The sequence below is a fragment of the Ranitomeya imitator genome, chromosome 1 (assembly GCF_032444005.1).
Source record: "Ranitomeya imitator isolate aRanImi1 chromosome 1, aRanImi1.pri, whole genome shotgun sequence".
In the NCBI taxonomy this organism is placed as follows: Eukaryota; Metazoa; Chordata; class Amphibia; order Anura; family Dendrobatidae; genus Ranitomeya; species Ranitomeya imitator.
Genome location: NC_091282.1, coordinates 1,144,680,102 through 1,144,696,005, shown reverse-complemented (window position 1 = coordinate 1,144,696,005; position 15,904 = coordinate 1,144,680,102). Strand labels below are relative to the sequence as shown.

At 45.6% G+C, this 15,904-nt stretch overlaps 1 protein-coding gene across 1 annotated transcript in view; it reads right to left on the bottom strand.

Moving 5' to 3' along the window:
• Nucleotides 1–804: 804 nt before the first annotated feature.
• SMIM14 (small integral membrane protein 14) overlaps nt 805–15,904 on the bottom strand; it is a 35,153-nt gene continuing 20,053 nt past the window's right edge. Inside the window, exons 2-5 of the mRNA XM_069744579.1 lie at nt 14,618–14,719; nt 14,328–14,376; nt 11,293–11,444; nt 805–7,395 (exon numbers count right to left, since the gene is read on the bottom strand). Of these exons, the coding sequence (XP_069600680.1) occupies nt 7,357–7,395; nt 11,293–11,444; nt 14,328–14,376; nt 14,618–14,692 (315 nt within the window). The 5' untranslated portion in view covers nt 14,693–14,719 and the 3' untranslated portion in view covers nt 805–7,356. The remainder of the gene's footprint in view (nt 7,396–11,292; nt 11,445–14,327; nt 14,377–14,617; nt 14,720–15,904) is intronic.

The following is a 15,904-nucleotide window of genomic DNA, read 5'->3' as shown; positions in this document are numbered from 1 at the left end:
ATAAAAAAAAGCTCCTGCAGGTCCCCTATGTATCCCCCCCTGAAGAAGCTGACGCGAAACGCGCGTTGGGGAACCGTACCCCACTACTTCAAGTTTGCATGGATTAATTTTTAAAGCTATTCATGACACGTGTCTACATTAACTTGTATGTACTTCTGTACCTGAGTACAATACCTCATATCCACTCTACCTTTATTCTTAAGAGTTCTCATTCATTCCCATACTTATATCCCACTTGGGTATTTGACTGTTCATTCATACTGATTTTTTTATACCAACTACTCTTCTTGCCAGCCCCTTGTATACGAGACTTGCTCTGCCTTGGTTATACCCGACATATCTAGATCTACTCCACAGACCTTGTTATTGGGCCTCTTTGTCACTTCCCATTGTTCACTTTTAATGACTTTTATTGTGTTTGTATATGTTGTGTGTGTGTGCGCGTATGCTTCCGTGCTTTTTTGATTTCTCTCATTTTGGAAGTGCTGCCCCTATAGGATGGGCTTACTCGGATTATCCTATACTTTCCTTGTATACCAACTTCTGCTCCGGCTCATGTCTTAGGTTATGGGGAAGTCTGTGGCAGGCTGAGAATTGGATTCATACTGACCTAAGTGAGAATTTATGGACATTGAAATATCGCTTTAAATCTGATGACATTGTTTCTGCATTCTCTGAACTTTACCTATATTGCACATATTATATGTGAAAAGACACTAACTGCCATTACTTTTTTTGAACAGATGTCATCATGAACTCAGCAAGTTTTTATGTTAAAAGTCTAAAAAATAACCCAGACAGGACCAAAGTGTAATCATTGTTTATTAAGTCAATAGAAAGTGCATAGTACAAGCCCTTTACTCTGAATGATTTGTAATCCTCATGGCACAATCAGCAGCTTTTTGTTTGGCGTAATTACTATAAGCAACTGGAATCATTTCGATATTATTAACAAGGATAAATAATAAATGTAACACAGCATATAGTTCCTACATATAAGGTGAGAAGGCAGTGCTGGAACTGGAAGAGGACAATGAGAGCGAATCATCGGTTGTAGGTCTCCATAGACAGCAATAGAAATGCGATGATACGTTAGAGGTGAGTCACTGTAGCAGTATCAGACTAGTGATGAGCGAGCGTGATAGGACAAGGTGTTATCGGAGTATGCTCATGTCCTCGTTGAGTATTTTCGCGGTATGCTTGAAAAGCATGATCGAGTCGCCGCGGGTGCAGGTCTCGAGCCTGTCCGGCAGTGCACACCAGAGCAAGGGTGGGGTGGCTCGAGTCAGCCCCAACAACCTAATTGATATCTGATTTTTAGGGATAAGCCAAAAATATGAAAGTCCCACAAAACGCTCTAAGCTGTGTTACCATTCTTATGGTCGTTTTTAACTCAGGTCCCAAAGCTGTGGCTTCTCCATTTGACCCAAGACTACAACTCTCACCATGCAGCAACAGCTGGAGAGATACAAGGTTGGGACCGATGCTATAGAGACTGTACAGGCCTGGAGTACAGTAAAGTGTCCTACATTTTACAAGACACTTATACTGTTAGGTTGATATTGGCCATTTGGGCAGATTTCTATTGTATTGAGATGATGCCATATGGAAATATTCCAAGACAAGACAGATACCTTAGGAAATGTTGGTCAAGTACAGGCTAGGCTCACATTGCGTTAGCGTATGCGCAAAACGGATTGCACTAACGGATTGCGCTAACGCAATGTCCAAAAAGGGATTGCGTTTGGCAATCCCGCTAGCGCAGATGCCCGATTTGCGCTAGCGCAGAACGGACCCTGAACGCTGCAAGCAGCGTTCGAGGTCCGTCCAAAACTAACGGCACATCGCTGATGCATGCCGAAAAAGGCATACGTTAGTGATCCGTAAGCACATTGCAGTCAATGGGTGCGCTAACAGATCTGTTACATAGAATTGCGCCAATTTCGCCATGTAACGGATTCCGTTAGCGGACACCCACTAACGCAATGTGAACCTAGCCTAAAAAGGCCCACCATCCACCAGCTATTTACTGGGAATGGCCAGCTTTATCCTTCACCCACTGGCTCCTACATTAGATTGTCTTTGGATTTATGCAGATCATTTTGTTGGCAAAGGGCTTTTATAATCACAGGTAAAAGAGATGCCATGAATTGTATCAGATGCCCAATTTACATGTCGTTAGCCATTGATTTGTTCAAAGAGATGGTTATCCACTTAACAGAATTGGACACTTTTAATGTGCAAATGAGCATGATAGAGCAGTCTTGTTTCCAGAATTCAAAGAGGTTGTCCTCTATTTTAAAACTGATGTCTGATCTGTGGGGGTAGGACACCCGACACCACCCCCCAACCTATCCTATGGACAGACCATCAATGTTAAAAGTAGAGGATAACCTCTAAAGGTACCGTCACACTGAACGATATCGCTAGCGATCCGTGACGTTGCAGCGTCCTGGCTAGCGATATCGTTGAGTTTGACACGCAGCAGCGATCAGGATCCTGCTGTGCCATCGTTGGTCGGAGCAGAAAGTCCAGAACTTTATTTTGTCGCTGGACCTCCTGCAGACATCGCTGAATCGGCGTGTGTGACCAGCGCTGGGGGACAGACACCGGAAGCACAGCGCCGGGGGACAGACACTGGAATGTAAGTATGTAGTGTTTTTTTTTTTTTACAGTTATACTGGTAACCAGGGTAAACATCGTGTTACTAAGCGCGGCCCTGCGCTTAGTAACCCGATGTTTACCCTAGTTACGCGGGGACTTCAGCATCGTTGGTCGCTGGAGAGCTGTCTGTGTGACAGCTCTCCAGCGACCACACAGCGACACTGCAGCGATCGGGATCGTTGTCTAGATCGCTGCAGCGTCACTAAATGTGACGGTACCTTAAGATAATCAGACATAAAATATGTCATTACTGATCACTGGATTTTACCTGCCCTATACTACATTACTGTCCAGTGCTACATTGTTTAGACTTGATTATCAGTAATCTCGGCTTTTCCGACTCTCATGACCGCATAGGAGCCGTATTTTACAGTCTTGTTATGACCTGACTGTGGGTCTCCTGAGACTTTTAGGGTGGATTTCCAGCGGCTGTTAATCGAGAATCCTAGGAATGCTCATTCACAAATATCAGAAGATCTAAACAGGCTGCCAACCAAGAGACAAACAAGAAAAACACTCATTGAATGGGTAAAATGATTAGCAAGCTTTCATTAAAAATAAAATCGTTCTCGGCAGCACATTGCCCTTTGTAAACAGATGTGCTGCAGAGACAAATGATACGATATGGGCACAGGACAATCGGTCACTAACAGCTGCTCCTGGCCAGTGTGAGGGTATGTGCACACGTTCAGGTTTTTTCGCGATAAAAACGCTAGAAAAACTCATTAAAAACGCATACATTATTATCATTTAGAATGCATTCTGCATGTTTGGTGCACATGATGCGTTTTTTTCCGCAAAAAAAACACATCGCGGTAAAAAAAGCAGCATGTTCATTAATTTTGCGGATTTTCTGCGTTTTCCCCACTATTCTATGCATTTGGAAAAAAAACGCGTCAAAAACACATGAAAAAACGCATGTGGATTTCTGGCAGAAATGTCCGGTTTTTGTCAGAAAAATTTCTGCAAGAAATCCTGACGTGCGCACATAGCCTAAATGTACAGGTGTCGCTGTTAGTTTGTGTTAGGAGACCCATGATCAGGCAGGCCGGGGATTGTGGCTGCTTTGCAGGTGTGTGGGTCTAGTGTTATTGGAATTGCTCACATTTTGTACCAGGACTCCGCATTCAGCATTTTGGCAGGTATCATTTTGCTGGTGTGTAATATTTAGTCAACCTAATGGTTACAGACAATGACCCATAATGGCGTACATCCAAGACACAACATGACCGGCACACAAGGACAGATTGGTACAGATATCACCCTATCCCCCATCAAAGGGCTCGTCTAAGTTCACATTGCGTTAGCGTATGTGCTGAACGGGCTGCTGCTAGCGCAAGTGCAGACACTACATCGCGCTAGCGGAGATGGAGCATCTGCTAGCTCTATCTGCACTAGCAGTGACGGACCCGGAAACGCTGCAGCCCGCGTCTCGGGTCCGTCACTCAAATGACGGCACATCGCTAGCGCACGCCCATTGTGGGCGTGCGCTAGCGATGCGTCCAACATTGCATTCAATGGCGGCGTTAACGGACTACGTTACACCGCGTTATGCCGCGGTGTAACGTAGTGTGTTTAACGTAGTCACTGAACGCAGTGTGAACTATACCCCTCACAACTAAGAACTTATAGGTTTCACTGCCATACAGATTAAGCTGAACGTGCTCAGCCGACAATCTAATGTGTATGGGGGTCTCCAGACTCTTCCCAACAGATGATGGTGGAGGAAGAGAAGATCCGATAACTTCCTAGAGATAAGCACCAGTCGGTGGGGTCTGCTCTCATGGAGGACACAGGAGCGCTCCGCCAAGCATTCCTTTGTATGGGAGAGCTGTCGAGATAGCGGTTTGTCACAATCGTTTAGCAGATAGCCATCTAATATTAGTATGGGGGATTAGGATAAAAGAAGCAGCTCTCGCATGTAGGAATTGTTACTTAGGTAATAATATCGTTAAAGCCTAATTCAGACCAGCCAAGAATGAAAAATCATATCATAAAGTAACATTAGATCTCGGCATTAATGGAATGTTCCACAGTCTCTTAATGATTCGGAATGTCACATAGAATTAGTACAAGTAATAGGGGTCAGGTTTACCAGCCACAACCAACACAATCTCGAAAATAGACTATTCTATGGAAGATCACAAAATCTTCATATCAACACATCAATTGTATTCAGTTAAAGGGATTGTCCAGGAATTCTATCCCAGGGATAGGTCATCAATATCAGAATATCAAACAGCACTCCATAATCAGCTGGTTGCCACAAAACATCATTACTGCATCTTTATGGATCCAAAAAGACACTACACTCATAAATATACCTTCTTGTGAATGCAACATTTTGGGTCACAGACCCTTCTCCAGGCTGGATGGAATGTCAGGAGATATCCGATGATCATGGTGGTCTCAATGAGATGACATAGTGGGTGGTGCAGTGTGCCAGTCCCTGAGATAGATTATCAATATCAGATCGGTGGGGGTCCGCCATTTTGCAGCTCTTTCAGTAGCCCAATGTATACAGTGTATGGTGCTGGCACAGAACAGCTTCATATACCGTAGATTAGATCTCATTCTATCTAACACTGATTTTTTTCATCGACAGAGCTGAATGACCATTTTGTGGTCTTGTGGTCCACAAGTCGTGTGATAGGTTTTAGGTTTTTTTTTTTGGGGGGGGGGCGACTGAAATTGTAATTGTACTGGTTTTTTTTTTCGCTCATTATGGCATTTTAAAATTGGGTTTATTAATTTTATATATTGCTACATTGGGCTTTTATGAACACAGCGATGCAAAATATGTATTTTTTTAATTTCTTAATTTTTAACGAGGGAAAAGGGGGTTGTGATTCATTTCTTTTTTATTTATTGTTTAGACTTGAACCCATGATTGTTAGCTCATAGTATATTCTGCAATAACACAATATTGCAATATATAGTGTAAACCAGAGTCTCCTCTGAAACTCAGCATACAGCTTCAGCGGGGTAGTAAGATGGCAGCAACAGGTACAGTTGTCATAGTAAGCCATTAGTGACCCGTGATCATATTGCGGGAAACTGATGAGACAGTGGGGGAAAATCCTGTCTGTGACGTCAATTAAATCCAGCTGTCAGATATTGACGAGACATCTAGCTGGCTAGCAGCCGTGGCCGTAGAGATATGCTGGCCATTTAATATAGCTAGCTTTACCCTGTATAGGGGAGCCCCCCACACACAGTCACCCCAGTGCAGGATGTAGTTACTCCATATGTGGGGTTTATAGGAGCTGAGCTGCAGTACCTGGCACTGGCCACTACACAGTATGTGGCGCTGTACTGTTCCAGCTCCTCACTGTGTACATCAGACTTCTGCAGAACCTGTAATTGACCAATCGGCGTGGATGTTGGACCCCCACAGTCTGAGGATATATTTAATCAATGTACAAGTGCTGGACGATCCCCTTTACCAGACAAAGATAACAATCTACAGTATATTACAATATACAGTACCATTAGTAAATTTACCACCCTCTATGAGCGTCTAGATTTGAAGGTGACAGTATATAATCGGTTAATGTAAACATTACGTTAAGGAAGATGCGTAACAATTTGACATTGATGGCTATGACAGTACAAAGGTCTACACAGAGAAATGTATAGATCATGGGAATGGTTCTATATTTTGCAGGAGGCTGGTTGCAGACTTCCCTAATCCGGGAGCTAACACTGCAGTTATTTTCAAACAACCCTCGGTGTCAGGTCCAGGGTCTACGAGGGGCTTGGCACCCCAAGATGTCAGGCCGAAGCGGTCTCATCTCGGTATGATCTCGTAACCTCCATGTTTGAAGGACCTTCTAATGGAGACCATATGTGACCACTTATGGCCTCACCAACCTGTCTGGTCATGGTAATTATCATTTACCATTTCATGTCTTCAGTTTCAATGACCGTTGTTTGTGTTCTTGGGGTAACATAGAATAGGCATCTTCAGCAGGGGGCCACAAATGCAACTTTGTGTTGAGATACACCCTACCGGGTAATGGATCCTCTATGGATAGGATGGTCATCGCCCAGTAACGTGACACTTCAGCTACCGGTATGTAGGTGGGATTACACGGATATAGTAAAGACTCACGAGATAGGGTGTAAGAAAGCAACCGTGAAGTAATAAAAAGCAATGCCGTATACTGTCATGAATCCGAACGATATTTGTATGCTAATCGCATAATCCTGGAGGATACCACAAGTCAGGAATACGGGCCCGGAGCTACATGTCCGGCCGCTAGGACATGGTTAAATATCGTGGTCTTTTAGGAAATGTGTAACCACCAATTATAGGGGAATTCATTAAAATCAGACAAACTCACACGGCAGTAAACATTGACATATATGATGCGAAATGACAAAACCCAAACTCTAAAGGTTATAGTAAGGCTGAAAAGTCCAGACAAGGGATTACTTAAAAAAAAAAGAGTTTACAGTGCTGCGTTCGGTCTAGATTTACAAGAAAAGAGTTATCCTACTGCAAGGAAATCTGGAACAAGACGACATGCTCCAAACATCCCAGATCCGCCATGTATCTCAGGATATGCAATGCCCAATATCGATAGGCGTTAGTAGAAAGGAAATGAAAGAATAATCATCCGCTTCAGAGTAGTCTGGCCAGTCATGATTCATTTGGTCGTGCAAATCTTCTATGAGATGCCCGGGGTGCTAGTCTACTGGTGGAGCTGGAGGTTCATGGCTGCGGTCCTGTGAATAAAAAGATACAGTTATACTAGATTTTTTTTTTTTAGCGTTCTCCCTATGAACCAGTTCTTCAATCATGGCTAGTATACTCATTTTCTACTGTAGGTTGAATATGTACTGGAAACCCTATTTGCATATTTATTGTATGTAAAGCACCCTGATATTAAGAAGAATTAAAAAAAAAATTTAAATTGATAGTATTAATAATTATAAAGGTGATTATTTTCGTGCAGATGTAGCAGGACTGGAGCTTATGTTTGTGAAAAAAGTAGACCTGTATTTTGAATATATATTATTTTGTGCAATTATGATGTGAAATTACTGAAAACGTGGAAGGAATCACTGGGATGTGTCACTAACAAACAATCTTTACTAAATCACTAAGGCAATGGTCACATGGAGCTGATCCACTGCCTGGGAAAATCCAAGCCTGAAGATGGAAGCTCTCGCCCTTTAGCACCGGAGGATGGCGCTTATACCTTAAGGTACCTTCACACATAACGATATTGTTAACGATATCGTTGCTTTTTGTGACGTAGCAACGATATCGTTAAGGAAATCGTTATGTGTGACAGCGACCAACGATCAGGCCCCTGCTGGGAGATCGTTGGTCGCTGAAGAAAGTCCAGAACTTTATTTCGTCGCTGGATCTCCCGCGGACATCGCTGGATCGGCGTGTGTGACACCGATCCAGCGATGTCTTCACTGGTAACCAGGGTAAACATCGGGTTACTAAGCGCAGGGCCGCGCTTAGTAACCCGATGTTTACCCTGGTTACCATCCTAAAAGTAAAAAAAAAAAACAAAACACTACATACTTACCTACCGCTGTCTGTCCCCGGTGCTCAGCTTCTCTGCACTCCTCCTGCTCTGACTGTGAGCGTCGGTCAGCCGGAAAGCAGAGCGGTGACGTCACCGCTCTGCTTTCCGGCCGCTGTGCTCACAGCCAGTACAGGAGGAGTGCAGAGAAGCTGAGCGCCGTGTGACAGCTCTCCAGCGACCAAACAGCGACGCTGCAGCGATCCGGATCGATGTCGGTATCGCTACAGCGTCGCTTAATGTGAAGGGGCCTTTAGAGGCATGTAGTCAGTGACCATGCTGGAGACACATTGTGATCTAAAGCCCCCGTCACACATAGCGAGATCGCTGCTGAGTCACAAGTTTTGTGACGCAACAGCGACCTCAGTAGCGATCTCGCTATGTGTGACACGTAGCAGCGACCAGGCCCCTGCTGTGAGATCGCTGGTCGTGTCGGAATGGCCTGGACCGTTTTTTGATCGTTGAGGTCCCGCTGGGTAGCACACATCGCTGTGTTTGACACCTTACCAACGACCTCGTTGACAGGACGTCCCATTGAATCATCATGAAATAGCATCGTTGTACAGGTCGCCGCATCCCTGACAGGTCGTATCGTTGTCGGGATCGCTTAAGCGTCGCTATGTGTGACGGGGCCTTAAACTCTGCCAGATGTCTCAAAGACCAGCTTTGTCAGACAGATAAATGTTCCACTCAACGCCTGCCATACATTTATTACCATACACACATTTTTTTCTCATAAATTGGTATTTTTTCCCTAATCAGAAGTCTTCTTGCATCTATGGGGCTCAATAGACACAAAATGTTCTTTATTAAAATTCTGCTCAGTCACAGCTACATGCCAGCATCTACTTCATGAATAATTATTCATCAGCCCCGAGGACCAAGCGTGACCTCCCTTTACAGTGTTGCCAATAAAAATAGGCGTTTTGTACATTATGAAAACCCAGTCCTGGTTCTGAATAAATTGTCAAAGTGTCAGATTTCCTGTAGTTGTAAAGTCTGAGGAAGGACATATCTGTAGGAATATTGGAGTATACAAAATAGAAGATATAATGTTGCATCTCATACTGGGCAATTAATCAGACCTTACTCAAGAGGATAATGATCTTTTTAAAAAGGATCTGCCGGGCAGTCCGTACACAATTGAGGTCATCACAGCCTTGTGTGCTTCCCTTGCATCAGTCACTGTTAGGAGAGGTTGATGGTAAAAAGTGCTACATACATCAGAGGAAATATGGCTGCTCGTATGTAACTTTACTGATAGAGGGCCCACAAAAAGAATGGGGACGACACGTGATCAAGGTTGGAGAGAAAGCCCTCCTCCCGCCGGCCAGCCAGGCAGGCCGAGACGAGAGGGAGCCCTCCTCCCGCCAGGCAGGCCGAGACGAGAGGGAGCCCTCCTCCCGCCAAGCAGGCCGAGACGAGAGGGAGCCCTCCTTCCGCCAGGCAGGCCGAGACGAGAGGGAGCCCTCCTCCCGCCAGGCAGGCCGAGACGAGAGGGAGCCCTCCTCCCGCCAGGCAGGCCGAGACGAGAGGGAGCCCTCCTCCCGCCAGGCAGCCAGCCAGGCAGGCGGGCCGAGACGAGAGGGAGCCCTCCTCCCGCCGGCCAGCCAGCCAGGCAGGCAGGCCGAGACGAGAGGGAGCCCTCCTCCCGCCGGCGAGCCAGCCAGGCAGGCCGAGACGAGAGGAAGCCCTCCTCCCGCCGGCCAGCCAGGCAGGCCGAGACGAGAGGGAGCCCTCCTCCCGCCGGCCAGCCCGAGACGAGAGGGAGCCCTCCTCCCGCCAGCCAGCCAGGCAGGCCGAGACGAGAGGAAGCCCTCCTCCCGCCAGCCAGGCAGGCCGAGACGAGAGGGAGCCCTCCTCCCGCCAGCCAGCCAGACCGAGACGAGAGGAAGCCCTCCCACCGACCAGGCCAAACCGAGACGAGAGGAAGCCCTCCTGCCGGACAGGCCAGGCCAGACCAGACCGAGACGAAAGGAAGCCCTCCCGCCGGCCAGGCCGAGAGGGAGCCCTCCATCCAACCAGGCCGAGACGAGAGGGAGCCCTCCTCCTGCCAGCCAGCCAGGCAGGCCAAGACAAGAGGGAGCCCTCCCGCCATCCAGGCCAGACCAAGACGAGAGGGAGCCCCCCCCTGGCAGCCAGGCCAGACGGAGACAAGAGGGAGCCTTCCCACAGGCCAGACCAAGAAGAGAGGGAGCCATCACGCTGGCCAGACCGAGAAAACCTTACCAGGGGTGCCAAGTTAGCAGTCACAGTAGGTTTCTAAGCTTAAGAAGATCCAAAAGGTCCGTTTATCATTCATGAGATGAGTAATACTATTAAAGACCCATGATAGTTGTGGGCATTGTTGGAGATTTTGCTTTGGGATTCACAAACATTAAGTCACGTCACCGAGTCCTTTCATGACATTTGTGTGTGCACAACCATCCTGTTACCTGACTGGAACATGGTGTAAGTCGTTAGATAGATGAATAGACTCTAGATAAAGGCAGAGAAACTTTAAGAAACATCACAATTCCTATTTTGAATGACTCCTGGAGTTACAGCTGGCATTTGGCTACCATTAGGTGCCGCACACATTTTACACCAGCAATTTTGCTAAAGATTTTACCATTTGGCCTTGTAAAGTGTGAGTTGCAAAACAAAAGCATAACATATAGGGCATGCTGTGGATTTTAGAAAATCTACTTTCTGAGTGAGGTTTTGTCAAATCCCATTCACTTGCCATGCCCTGTACATTTTACCTACAGAATAGGCACATAACATTTTCAGCATATCTACCGTGCCCATATGTAACCTCATAGGCCAGAGCAGTATTCCCAATTCGGTTACTATAAATTGTAAGCAGAGTGCGCTGAACATTTAGACACAATGCAGAATGGATAATGGCAGGACAAGCTGTGCAGCGCCAGCAAGAAATGCAGAGAGATTTCAGTAGGGAAGTCTGCAGAATTTGAGCAAAAACAACCTGAAGTTTGGAATTTGCATTTTTCCCCCTTCTTCGAATTCTGTATAAAAATAGTTAAAGATGGTCTACAACATGATACAAACCAAAAAACACTCAGTGGTTTCCAGCACTCACATTATGTGGCGTAGTGGGTTTTCCAGTAGCTCTTGATCCTCGGAGACTTCTGGGTCTCAGCAGATACAAGGTAAAACCGATGACAAGCCAGGCCATGACGATCATTGCAATACTTACACCTCCATCACTGGAAGAAGTACTGGGTCCAGGTACTGGTGAGAAGATAAAACAATTGGATAAGGCTAGTTTCACACTAGCGTTTTGAGGAGCTGCGGAGGGCTGCAGACTTCCTCCATGAAGCCCCACCCTCGGCTGCACCTCTGCCGCTAGCTCCGCCTACTTCTGCATGCGGCCTGCGTACCTATCAAACATTAGGTACACAGGTCGTGCCACTGTATGCGGATGCTTCCGCATGCGTCGTTTTGACGAAGCGGAGAAAAAAAAAAAATTGCTACAAGCTGCGTCCTACGCTGTTCGCCGCATCGTCAAAGCGACGCATGCAGAAGCATCCGCATACAGCGGCACGACCTGCGTACCTAATGTTAAAGATCGGTACGCAGGCCGCATGCAGAAGTAGGCGGACCTAGCGGCGGAGTTGCGGCTGGGGGTGGGGCTTCACGGAGGAAGTCCGCAGCCCTGCGCAGCTCCTCAAAACGCTAATGTGAAACCGGCCTAATATATGGATTAAAGATTGCTTGAAATACATTTTTACAATTGAAATGTAAAAATAAATCCATCAAATACGTTGGCGTTACATAAAAGATTATAATAAACATCTTCTATGACCCAGAATGGAGAGCAGCCCCATGAGTGCTTAGACTGCCATTCATCTGAAGGCCCCCTGCAATATGGCATCTTCCCTGCTACTCCATGTCTAACGCATGGCTGCCGGTGGCTTGTCCCAGGAGAATTCAGCAATTTGCTCTGGGGGCTGGCAACAATCACCTGATCATCATGTCCCTTAGACCACTTTAAATGTCGCCCTTTAAAACAAGGACCGATAACCCTTTCCTTGATGGTTATAGGTTGTGAACTTTTTTTTATAAAAAGGTTAATATAGAAACAGCAGTGTGCAGACATTCTTGGACACACCTGTCAAAAGCAAAGTAACTTTCGTCACATACTGTCAGACGTGTAGGACAATGGCTATTACAGCGTTTCATTTAACCATTTGAGGACCGCTGAATGACTAAAGTTATATACAGACCAGCCTTATCGTATCAATGGACCTTAGGACGTCACGTACCCCGTATGGGCTATAGTAGTATAAGAGACTCAGGTCAACTCTAGAGACCCCTATACATATTAGATAAAACCCGCAGATTTAGGCAGACTGATGTGTAGGGGGTCTCCGTTCTCTAAAGGTCAGCCGCCAATCCTTTTGTTCAGCGCGTAGACAAGCCGCTAACAGAGGATTGTAGCCGTGACACGTAAAGAACGCAGGAGCCCCCGACTGAGCGTTCCTGCCTATAGGGGAGTTGGGAGAGAAACTTGTCAGCCAAATGATCGTTCAGCCGACAGAAATCTAATGCCTCCTGCCAACTAAACGTAAAGATGAAATTATCGGAGAATTTAGGGGAATGAGGGAAAGAGACAATTGTGATTTTTAGAGAAAATGGATTCCTTTTTCCGTTACGGTCATTTTAACATTTGGCACGAGGAGAACACTGTAGTTTGGATGGGCAGTTGCAGTATCTTTATCATTTTTTTTTTCCTTTTCTAAAACTTCCATTTTTTGGTACAATTTTCCCTTTATTGTGAAAAAAATAAATAAAAATAAAGTATGCAAATTCCCATAAAAAGAGAATACACAGTTTCTAAACCTGCCTGTACTGAAAGTTGTCCAGCTCAACATTAATAGGGGAAATGCCCTGGTAGTGAAGTGGTTAAGAGATTATATGGAGCACATTAAAACATGATATTTTCAGACAAGCCAGGTCTTATTTTTATAGATTGTATGTATTTCCGCTGTATTTTCTACCAGAAACTAAACGAATGCCGGCGTTTCTTCTCCACACATCTGTAACAGGACATAGAAAATGTGCACATTTCTTATAAAGGGGATGCAGGAAATGGAGCTTTAAAAACGGCTATTTCTAGAGACTCCTCATCTATTGGCTGGACTAAGCTTTGCGTGAACCGTTTCGCTTTCATTCTCTGTGGTCGCATGTGATGATGCGGATTTCAACGGTGAGCTGCATCTTCGTCACTCGCCGTATTTGTATCAGTCATGTAAGCAGTCAGAGCCCATGAAGGAGCCCATCATGAAGGAAACCCGGTAAAGTAGTAACAGCCTCATAGATTATGCCAATCGCTTGGTACCACCCTCCTGTATCTACGCAAGAAACGTCCATTTACAGTCAGCTCCCGGGTATGTCAGTGCTGTCACTAAGCTCCCACCACGAGATTTCAGAACAGGAGTGGAAACCAGTCCATCTCGTTCCCCATTCATTCTGGTGGAAACTGAAAATTCCTGAGCGCACCTTTATACCTCATACCGGTGTGTGACTAACACCGTCCTCACTCTCCAGAGACGACACATGGATGGCCAACACCTGCCCTCCTTATAGAGCACAAACCCAAGGCTCAGGACTGAACTAGGAGGGCGACCAACCCCTTTACCAGGGTTAACATCCTAAATTAAAGTAATAAACCATCCGAGGGAAAATATTTCCAACAGGATGTTCTAAATTTGTCAAGATGTGAAATTTTTGAAGTCCTCGCTGTTTCCACCCTTGTGGTTTGGGTACCCTGAATCAGAGTAAGAGGCTATGGAGGACACGTCGTCACCACAGCCGGATTTTAATTGCTGCTCTGCTTATGGGCAGCTCTTCAGTAGATGAGATGTCGTTACATAGGCTTGAATTACGCTTGTAATAAGACAAAACATTGCATTTTATTTTTATGTGATCTGTTGCCTTTGGTCGACGTGTATCTCATTTTGCTGGGGGGGGAGGGGGGAATAGCATCGCTTTCTGTGAAGATTATTTGTGGCAAAAATGAGAGAACCTGCAACGGAGGCCAAACAATCCAGATGTGAATTGGAATTTCACCTAGAAAAACCTGATGCTGAATAGAACGGTAAATATACTCACGTTCCTGTAAGCACTCTATGTCCGTGCAGTAAGACTGAGACTGCCGCAGCTGCAGAAAAGGGGGGAAACGGGAAAATAGGGTATATGGAGATGAAAACAGTTACACAAGTTACTGTACGAAGAAGAAAACCGGTCATAAGGCAACTCTTATCCCCGATCCTACACCTCTGATGTCAATAATTTAATTGGACACATTTCTTAATATTATTACACTTACTACATATTGGGATAGGGTCTTATGGATGGAAAACCCCTTTAGGTTGAGTTATAGAATCAGGTGTTATCCTTACCAGATTTATCAGTCTTCGCATTGCATAGTCATGGGAGCAAATGCACTCACAGGGATCAAAATTGCCGTCTGCCATTTTCACGGCGAGTGCGTCTACAGCAACCTGTGAAAAGTACAGATGCAAGTTATTTATTGTAAGAAGGAGATATCAAACAGAACAGAAGATATACACAATGTGCATCATGCAAAAAGCAGCCTACTCGTGTAGATTGAGGGAATACTTACACACTGCTCGATTTGCAGGTTTAACCTAATTTTCCCAAAACTGGAGGATTTTTTTTTCCTTCTGCAAAACTGTGATGTCTGCAAAGTACACACACTACAAATCGAGATGACGCAGTTTGCTGCTTGGATATATTCTTAAGGTACCTTCACATTTAGCGACGCTGCAGCGATCTAGACAACGATCCCGATCACTGCTGTGTGGTCGCTGGAGAGCACAGACAGCTCTCCAGCGACCAACTATGCGAAGTCCCGGGTAACCAGGGTAAACATCGGGTTACTAAGCGCAGGACTGCACTTAGTAACCCGATGTTTACCCTGGTTACCAGCGTAAACGTAAAAAAAAAAAAAACACTACATACTTACATTCCGTGTCTGTCCCCTGGCGCTGTACTTCTCTGCACTGACTGAGCGCCGGCCGGAAAGCACAGCGGTGACGTCACCGCTGTGCTCTTGCTTTACAGCTGGCCGGCGCTGACAGTGCAGGGAAGCAGAACGCCGAGGGACAGACACCGGAATGTAAGTATGTAGTGTTTTTGTTTTTTTTTTACATTTACACTGATAACCAGGTTAAACATCGGGTTACTAAGCGCGGCCCTGCGCTTAGTAACCCGATGTTTACCCTGGTTACCAGTGAAGACATCGCTGAATCGGCGTCACACACGCCGATTCAGCGATGTCAGTGGTTGATCCAGCGACTAAATAAAGTGCTGGCCTTCTAGCTCCGACCAGCGATGTCACAGCAGGATCCAGATCGCTGCTGCGTGTTAAACACAACGATATCGCTAGCCAGGATGCTGCAACGTCACGGATCGCTAGCGATATCGTTAAGTTGGTCAGTGTGAAGGTACCCTTATGTGCAACGGTTAAATTTAACTAATATGTTATGTCCCTGAGTCTGCAAATATTTAATAAAGACATTAAAAAAATGAAAACACAATGTGCTATACATTTTTAGCAGAGACACTATCATCAGAGGCAGGATTACAATGGCAGATAACACCTCTTTATACAGCTGGCAAGAAATGACCCATCAATCACAATAGGTGATGGCACAGCCCCCCTT